Here is a 10,003-nt window from a genome sequence, read left to right as displayed (position 1 = left end):
ACACACACACACACACACATACATACATACACGCTCCAGTTTGTTTAGGGGTTGCCATAGTGATGTTCTAACAGTCGAGAGATGAGTCATCATCACACCTGTGTTTTTAGAAGAATGGACCTTTATCGCACCGGAATTGAACATCGGAAGAGCTTGTCAAAGCAGTGTATCAATTCTTCTGGTTATGTATATTTTTCAATGTGCTGTAATCACCTAGTTGAATAAAAGCCTGTTAAAATGGGCATCTGCCTGATGATTTCAAAATCCGGACATTTTCAGAGACAGGCGAAGAGATATTCTTATGATTACCGTGTACAGAATTTTCCAAACTCAACGGAACTTATAATTTTAATCCACCGTAAGCCAAACTGAGAAAGCCGTGGCTCGTAAACGTGCGTAATGATTTCACCACACAGTGCTGCAGTGTGTGTGAGACCTGATGAATAAGATCAGAATTAACATATTTATACATTTGTATAAAATTTTATTCATTATTGTCATTTTTCGTTCACAGTCATTTCACTGTACGTAATTCACATATTTATGCCAAAATTCTTAATTAATTAAGGCACGCTGTCAACGCATTTATACTGTTTAAGATTAATTAGCCAAAATGTTCAACAGTAAAAAAGGTGTTTTTTTACACTACCATTGAGAAATTTTAACCAAACTATGTTACAGACTTTTCATTAAGACCCCAAAGAATCATATCAACTTGTGGAAAATGGGCATCCTATGACCCCTTTAAGGCAGCGTCTGCGCATTCATTCATCTATTTTAATACTGCTCTTATGAAAATTAGCCATGGTATGTGTAGCAAAACTGTGGCGATACAAATGGAAATCAGTACGCGGAAAAAATAAAATAAAATAAAAAACATGGTTAATTTTTGTAAGGGTGTTTATCAGTCTCATTCATTTAAAAAATGTAAACTGGTATGAAATATGATCAGTAAGAGAAAAACATTGTTAATGAGAAGACGAACTTGACTGCAGCAGGTTAGTTGGGAAAGAAATGTATTTATTCAGAATGCACATTTGGAAGGGAAATGTATTAATAGGAACATTTCAGCAGGTGATATGAGACGTAGGCCTAAACATCTTCAGTTTCGCAATGCATACTCCACGCGAACATGCTCCCGCGTAATATTTTAGAAGGACCTTAATTCATCCCACGCATCTCATCCGTGTTGTGTCAGGAAATCGTGAAAACTGAGGCAGTGTGTCGTTGTTTAGATTTAAAGCAGCCAGGTACCCTGCAGTAACACCGGCGAAAGAGAGGATTCTCCCATTAGTTTTGATTGCGTTGTGATGGGACCGGAAGTGGCGATACACTGCTTCACTTACCGGATATAGGAAGTGTGATAAAGGTCTATTCCAACCAAAAAAACAGTGTTTGCAATTGGTAAAGGACAGAGAAAAGTGTTACTCAAAGAAATATCCCAAGTTCACCCCAATACAATTGCTCGCCATTTCATACAGGCCTTGTTGCCAATGTTATTGGCGTAACGGCTCCTTATAGATGCTCACTTGCTCTCCAGTTTCATTGACTACAGGACAAAGATTCATTGGAACCTGTGTAAGATGAAGAGTTTTTCCTTGCAATTCATCACCAAATTGCTTGGAAACTTTTGACAGGTGCAATTTTGTCCCTAACGCTTGGTCGCAGTAACTCAGTGTGGTCCCCTCCCTGCAGAATACAGTATCGCTGCAGCTGAAAATATTAACTCTGTTTTTTATTTATTTATATTTTTAAGTGCAAAGAGAACAATCTAAGGAACCTGGCAAGTTAAAACGCACAAGTGTTGTTTTCCAGTACTTACTGTACCTTCTTTTTAAGCATTTTCTCACTGCTCGCAATGCTGAGCAACCACACACATTGTAAACAAATTTTATTAATACAATTTTGTACGCCTGCACTTTCATTATCAGGATGAGGCAACAATGTTATACCCTAAACGGATTTTTCTGAGAATCAGTCTTAAAGTAGTTTGGTGTTGTTTGTTATTACACCTAGCCTCTGGTGGTCAATAGGAGGTGTTTGATGCCATGCTGATTGTTTCACAAGTAGATGCCCTATTAATCCTGTTCTGTTTCCTTTCTAATAAATGTCAGGCAAATGGCAGAGATCACATTTGCTAACACTTCCTTGATACATTCCCACTTTTCATTTGCCTTGATTAGGCTTTAATGTGCATTGTAACACCAACCACAATCCCTTGAGGTTTGTTTAGTCTGGCTTTATCACACTTGCCGGTTTGTTTGATCTAAACCCATTTTGGTAGTGTAATGAAATGGTTGGGTTTGAAGCATGGCAACTTCTGTCTGGTTGATCATGGCTGTTCTGTGCTTATAGATGGATGACATGGCTTGTTACCTCTGAACAAAAGCCATGACACAGAAACTTGGGGTGTTTGTGTGCTGTAAAGCTTCAGTGACTGTTTTTTCTCAGTTTGTCTGACGCAATGGATCTGTCTTTTGTCTAATGAGTTTTAAATTGGTTGACTTTTACTGAAACTGCATTGTATAGGATTAGTCATTAGACTTTTAGTCAATTAGTAATTTGTTTGCAAAAAATACTTATTGGACATAATTATAGTACATCAGGAAAGTAACTTCAGTCGTACTTAAAGGGTTACTCCACCCCAAAATGAAAATTTTGTCATTAATTACTCACCCTCATGTCATTCCAAAACCGTAAGACCTCCATTCATCTTCAGAACACAAATTAAGATATTTTTAATGCATTCTGAGAGATCTCTGACCCTCCCATAGACAGCAATGTAAGTAACATGATCAACGTCCAGAAACGTAGCAAGGAGATCGTTAAAATAATCCATGTGACATCAGGGGTTCAACTGTAATTTTACGAAGCTACGAGGATACTTTTTGTACGCAAAGAAAACAAAAAATAGCGACTTTATTCAACAATTCGGATACGTTTTCTACGTTTATTTACGCTTAGATTTGAACTAAAACAACATATCCACGAGGTGCGGCTGACACAGAACAGCATACGCTGTTTATGTTCAGTGGATACTCTACAAAATGTCGCTAGGGTGACACGGAGGAGATGAATTGTTGAACCCCTGATGTCACATGGATTAATTTACCGATCTTCTTGCTACGTTTCTGGACGTTGATCGTGGTAGTACCCTTGCTGTCTATGGGAGGGTCAGAGAGCTCTCAGAATGCATCAAAAATATCTTAATTTGTGTTCTGAAGATGAACGGAGGTCTTACGGGTTTGGAACGACATGAGGGTGAGTAATTAATGACAATTTTCATTTTGGGGTGGAGTAACCCTTTAATACATTTGAAACAAGTTATATGCTATTAAACTAAGTCAAATCTGAATTTGTGTCATGAAAGTATAGTTTATGAGTGTTAAAGGACACAATTTAACGTATCATGACCCCCTTTTCTTAAAAGGCAGTCAGGGTGGTTCAGTATAGGCATCACTGAGGTGTCTGTGGGACATGTCTCGACTTGTTCCGTGAGTCACAGGAACAACACAAATGAGAGCAGTCACCTCCTTATGTGACCTCCTTTATCTTTAGTGGGATTTTTTCAAAATGATCATGAAATCTTGTAAGTAAACGAGAGCCCCACAGGCATGTATCTGATTTGTAGGGAACCTTTTTTGTCACTTGGTGTTAGTAGGCAAACAGAATTGTTGGTAACACTGCAGCAAGTTCCCATTAGTTAATGTTGCTTATAGTTATAGTTCATGAGCAATACATTGGTTACAGTATTAATCTTTGTTAATGTTAGCTAATTAAAATCCTGCCATTCATTGTTAGTTCATGTTACCTCAGGTCCATTAAATATTAACAGATACCACTTTTGACTTCAATAATGTATTGGTAAATGTTTAAATTAACATTAACTAAGAATAATAAATGCTATAGAGTTATTTTTCATTGTTAGTAACTAATGTACTGGAACGGTATTGTAAAGTGTTACAGAAATTTCTTCACTAGTTTGCTGCTTGTTTTCAACAGTTATTTCAGTGTAATTGCATGACTTATTTGTTCTGGTTCTACTCCACTGCTCACTAAATGGCACACCTCTGTGTATTTCAATATATATATATATATATATATATATATATTACTTTAAATATATTAATTATTTTTTACACAACCCTTGTATGTCTGTCTATGCTTGGGCGATCTTTAATCATGCAGTCCACACAAAAAACCACCCCGAGTGCCAAATACCACCTGCTCAGTCTGATGGAAATAACACGGGGAGGGGCCGGCAATCGTCTTCAGTAGCTATGGGGCGGGCTCAGGAACCGCAACAAGTGGAAGGCGTGCACCACCCGGTTTCGGTTGAATATAATCTCAAGCTCTTCCACTTTCGTCCTCTGGCTGCATGCACATCTCTGTTCACTGAGCTGCACCATTCACTTCCTCATCTGCAGAAAACCTGTCATCTGATCCCTTTGTGTGCTCCCATTGAATCCCCATGAGAGCCAGCAATTCATTTCTGTCCATTTTTGTTTTGTTAATAATGTAACACAATTATTGCATGGCTCCCTGGAATACTTGATTCCGATTTGTCGGTCGCAGAATTCAGAGGTCAAATATTCTGAATAATGACAGTTGTCTAGGACAATGCTGTGTAACTGACCTGCTCAATTGGAAATCTGTTTCCTACATGACAGTGCTTGTGTTATGTCTCGCCGCTTTCTCTACAAGTAAGCTAATCAATTAATTTCAACTCAAATCAATATTTTATGTCCATTTATTTAAGCAGCCGTGTAATAAGCAGGATAGTGTACCACCAGCCAGTCATTATTACAAAAGAAACACCATGTTCATCAAGACTCAAAGCTGAGATTTTTTTCTCCCTTCAAAACTCTAGTCTCTTCTAAATCTCTTGTCTTCTCATGCAATGAATTAATTTCATGTCCGTGTATTTCAGAAGCAGCATTGCAACATGGAATAATATACAGTTGCCAATAAACCCATTCAAAGTGATCTTTCACTTCAATATATATGTGTGTGTGTGTGGTATGTATATGTGTTCAAAAGATTTCTAGATATATTTCACAAAATCTTGAGTGCTTTACTATGTAGAAACATCATTTAAAATAATATTATATGACTCCAGTCCCTACTAATAGAAAGAAATAGAAAGTCCAGGTTTTTGTGCTGGGTGTCAGGAAGAGGGGAGGCTCTGAAGACGGCAGGGTCTCGTTCTCTCTCTCTCTCTCTCTCTCTCTCTCCTCCCGTCTCTCTCCTTCTGTTCGCTCAGTCAGTCCGCTCAGAGGACGGTCAATGAGACAGACGGGGCGAGTCGTTGGGTTCTTCTGTTCGGCTTCATATGCATCCGTCCGTGGACGAGTATGTCCCTGTCGGATCTATCCGGGATTAATAGAGCCCTTATCACTTAGATATATTTCCATAAATTCTTAATCGACTCTCAGTGAATCACAGCCGGATTATCGTCATCACCATCACCATGGGTTTCTACGGCACTTTAAAGATGATCTTCTATAAAGTGAGTACACGCCGTTATTCGTGTTGGGTGCACTGCGGCTTTTATATACATACAGCCATCCGCCTTCTCTTGGGGGGCTCGCTTTAATACCCCATCAGCCCTGACGCGACAGCAACGCTCCCATTATAAATTAAAGAAGCGGCGTACACTGCGAGCCTGCGATGTCGTTTCGCACAGCGCGATGTGTAATATTCAAATAAGATGCGCGCGAGTGTAATGTACACATCTTGGTTGATTATTATGCCAGCGTTCGAGTTTGTCGCGTCGCGCTCTGAACGCGTACACGACCTCGGTGCTCGTCTTTAAGGGTGCGTCGGTGAAATATGCGACTGTTCTTATATACGGCCACTGCGGAAAAATCTCCAGCTGACATAGAGAATCACCTTTCGCGATATTCATTCACGTGAACCTACTTTGAGTCTTCTTGACAAGAACCTCATATGTAGAAAAGGATGTGATGCGCTTAAATATGGAACGGGTTTGGAGAACAGAGGCTCCATCACTATTTCTCTACCATCTGCCCATCCTTACACACACACACACACACACACACACACTGCACCTCCGATCCCTACATCATACATATCTATCCATCCCCACGCATCTCACCATCACCGCATCCATCCTAATCTTGTGTACTTGTATAGATGATTTATTTGATCTTATAAGAGTTAACTGCTTGACTCTTATTTTATAGTTCAAATGAGTATGATGCTATCTTATTTGATACTCATTTTACTGCACCATTCAAAGTAAACCTGTTGGTAATATTAATTTGTGCTTTGCAGTCATGTAGGGTGGTATAGAGCAGAAACAGTATCTGCACTCTCTCACTGTTATTGTGGTCATGTTAACATGGAACGTACAGTCACGAATGTCCTATAGCTTCAGTGTTGTGCTATGTGAATGATTTTGTAATTATTTTGAGTCGTGTCAGTGTGGTAAAGCATCAGTTTCTGTGCTGCCTGTTGAAGGGTGTGTATATTCTCAACTGCCTGGCGGCATCAGACCACAATGATTGGGTTACTGTGTCATTGCATTTGACGGAGGAAACAGAGCCACATCTGTCCCGAAAACTCACACGTTATGATTGTAAATTTGAGTGAAATGAGCGTTTAAAGCGGAGAGCTTATCAGAAGCTCGCTGTCACTGCAGTTTTCGGGGTGTCCTGAACAGATCAGAACAACATCGAGTGAAGTACAGTGATGTTGAAGGATGCTCCAGGCAATCTCGTTAATTGTTTGCTTATAAAAACGAAGCTCGTTAAGGATGTTTGATGTTCTTAGATGGACAAAATGTGAGAATGGATCATGTGATTTCATCCCTAACCTTCATGATACTCAAGTTTTGACTTCTAGTAATTCATGACTGCTGTATTTGTATTTGACTGGGTTGTATTTGTGAAGCACAGCACTCTTGCATAGTCTAAATATGTAGTCATTACCAATCTAAGAAGCTTCTGAAATCCATAGCAAGGTTATTCATTCATAGATCACAGGATTTATTCACTAAAACAGGTTATTTGCCAAGACTGCACCGGTTTGCATGAACACAGGCATTCCTGTTAACCACAGACCAAGCCATTTCTGCACTGTGGTGTCAGACATGGAGAATGATTACACAGTGACTCATCTAAAATCAGATGGCTCTTGCTGTGAACCCAAGAGAGAAGCGACAGTCTAATCCACTCAGTGAAATGAATGTATAACTAAGCAAATGAATGCTTTTACTTAGTTCATGCTATTTTGTGTTAAGTGCTTTTTACCAAGTAGGCTAGACAGGTTTAGCTATTAGCAGTGATTAGCACGTGTGGCATTGCCTGCGTGTTTTGTTGCGCATTCTTGTGGAGTAATGTGAGAGAATCTCAATGCTCTTGAACACACACCGCTACAGGCATACAGTTTCATGCATCTTCAGTGTCATGCCATCTTTTTACTATCTTATCTTCATTCATACGTGTTTACACACACACCCTGCCTGTCCTATCTGTTGGACTACCTTTGCAGTGAGATCACTGGCTGTTCAGTCTAAACTGATCCTTGCCAAGCTGGCCTGTAAAACAAACTTGATTTGGAGGGGGTTAATAAATAAATGGGACTATGTTCTGAAAAAGACTAGACTGTATACATTGAATCAAATTATTTTTGTGATTTAATTAGATTTGGTCTTATTTCCACAATTTATGGACGTTTCTGTTGTACTTAATCTGTGGGGGGTTTTTGGCTGTTTTTTTCTCTCTCCGGCCCTCATTTACTGTGAATCTCACAGAGTGTGGTCCCTTCAGAAATCCATACCGAGCTTCATTATCAGACACACCTTTCAGCTCGACCTCACTCAAGTGTATCAAACACCTGGCTCCTCTGACATTAGATCAATTGCTGCAAATGTGATCATGCGAGTGTTTTATTGGTTTCATTTGAATATCAAGGCCAATGAATGTAATTTTTACTGTAGGACAAAACTCTAAATTGACCACAAAAAGGTCAACCGTGAACACGTTTACATGCATAATTCCATGAAATGTCATGAATGCTTTAAGAAAAACTAGGAATGCATTAATATTAAAATTGTCACTGATAGTGATACATCAGTGATTATTTTTATGGCCAATAACTGATAAATGGCATAAAAAAAAAGTATATTGCTTATATAAAAATAAAATACTATGGAGTCAGTGTTTCAAAATGCTACAGGTGAATTTAGGCATCACATCATGCAATAGAAAATAAAAAATTAATGTCCATTTTAAGATTTGAATCGTAATTTGAATATCATTTCAGACCTGTTAATTACCATGATGCATAACTGCATAGTAAACGGTATGGACTTAATTTAGTAGTGAAAGTCTTTACTCATCACTCTTAATTTGTGCTTACAAACCCTTGGCAGGGCACAATGATTCATAACTCTGAGTCTATCACTGAGCTCTCCCTGAAAGTGAACTACACAGATTCACTGGCAGCCCTATACCCTCCTAAAATAGTTTTATTCAAATGTGTTTTGGACTTCATTGTGTTGAGGACACTGAACCCTTGTTTTTCCAGAGTAGATGCTCCGTAGCCAGGCACCAACTATGCAGCAAAACCAGAGCCATTTCAGCCTGTGTTTGGAGGGTGGGTGACATAGAAAGAGACAGTGAAGCATAGGAGGGTGGCTCTTTTTTCTCCTTTATGCCCATATAAATTTAGACTGTTGTGAAAGCACAGTGCCTGTCACGCCCACACAGATGTGTGTCTGTGTGTATGTGCTCCCCTTTCCAACTCCTATGAGGGGTGTGTGTTTACCACATACACCTCTTTGAAGACTCACATGACAAGCGTTAGCATCAGCTGTCAGACTTTATCTTTTCTGTGCCATGTCACTATAAAGTGGACATGACCTTCCTTCCTTTGGCCTACATTTGGTGGTGAGAGAACTAGCACAATACCCAACACACTCTCTAGTACAATACCCACTCGCTCAGTCACCTCTTAACACAGGAAAGAACACAGGTGGATCAGTAGCAGGTGGTTTGAAACTGGTTGAGGAATGTTTTAGAAATATTTCTTGGACATCCACCCTCTCATTACTGTCAACTTGCTTTGCTTGTTGTTTGTGCTGTCATTATTGTTTTGTCCTCTGTGAACCCAAACTAACCAGCACTCTCCCTGCTCTTTGTTGCAGATGAAGAGGAAGTTGGACCATGGCCCCGAGGTTCGACCTTTCCCTTCAGGAAAAAAGCCCTGTCCAAGGTAAATCTTTTGCCAACTTACCTGAAACCAGCAAAATGTTTTAGCCTGTGTTGCATTCAATTTTATTGGTCACATCTACCTTTTAGAACAGTAACAGAGTTGTATGAGATATATCCCTCTTTATGGATTATTTTGTATTATTTTTTATTTATTTGTTTATTACAAAATTATTTTATTTATTAAATAAAATTGAAGATTTAAGATTTTAATTAAATTAAATGTATTTTTTTATTATTTTTAATTTATTTGTTTATTAAAAAATATTTTATTTATTAAATAAAATTGAAGATTTAAGATTTTAATTAAATTAAATGTAATTAAAAAAAAATAGAAATACCAGGATGCATTAAATTGATTACAAGTGAATTTAAAAAAAAAAGAAAAATCACAGAAAAGTCACAGGGCAAAAAAGTGTGTAACGATTTCTATAAAAACAAGTAGCACAACCTTTTTCCAGTATTTAATATATTGCACCAAATCAGCAATATGTAATGGCTGCTTCAGCTTTTACATCACATGAATAAATTATTTTCTTTAAATATGTTAAAATAGTAAATTGTTAAATTGTAATAATATTTCACAGTATTACTGTTTTTGAGTGTATTTTTGATCAAATAAATACAGCCTTGTTGAGCATAAGAGATTTTTTTCACAACATTAAAAAATGTTATTGATCCCAAACTTTGCAAGAGTAGTGTATATTTATTTTAATGTTTTATAATCCCCCATTAGCCTGGTTTCCATCCACAATTTTTTAATATAT

At 38.1% G+C, this 10,003-nt stretch overlaps 1 protein-coding gene across 6 annotated transcripts in view; it reads left to right on the top strand.

Moving 5' to 3' along the window:
• The window catches only part of fbxw7 (F-box and WD repeat domain containing 7), a 236,815-nt gene that overhangs the window by 203,199 nt on the left and 23,613 nt on the right, over nucleotides 1–10,003 (top strand). For 5 of the 6 annotated variants that reach the window (XM_016559873.1, XM_016559872.1, XM_016559871.1 and 2 more), the window contains one exon: nucleotides 9,173–9,240. In XM_016559873.1, coding sequence (XP_016415359.1) covers nucleotides 9,173–9,240 — 68 coding nt within the window. Of the gene's footprint in view, nucleotides 1–5,246; nucleotides 5,510–9,172; nucleotides 9,241–10,003 lie in introns of those variants that run through there. The other variant, XM_016559875.1, reaches the window with a different exon arrangement.

Source organism: Sinocyclocheilus rhinocerous, unplaced genomic scaffold, assembly GCF_001515625.1.
Source record: "Sinocyclocheilus rhinocerous isolate Xijiao unplaced genomic scaffold, SAMN03320098_v1.1 scaffold1129, whole genome shotgun sequence".
NCBI lineage: Eukaryota > Metazoa > Chordata > Actinopteri > Cypriniformes > Cyprinidae > Sinocyclocheilus > Sinocyclocheilus rhinocerous.
Note: the sequence above shows the minus strand (reverse complement) of the source record. Positions and strands in the feature narration are given on the sequence as shown.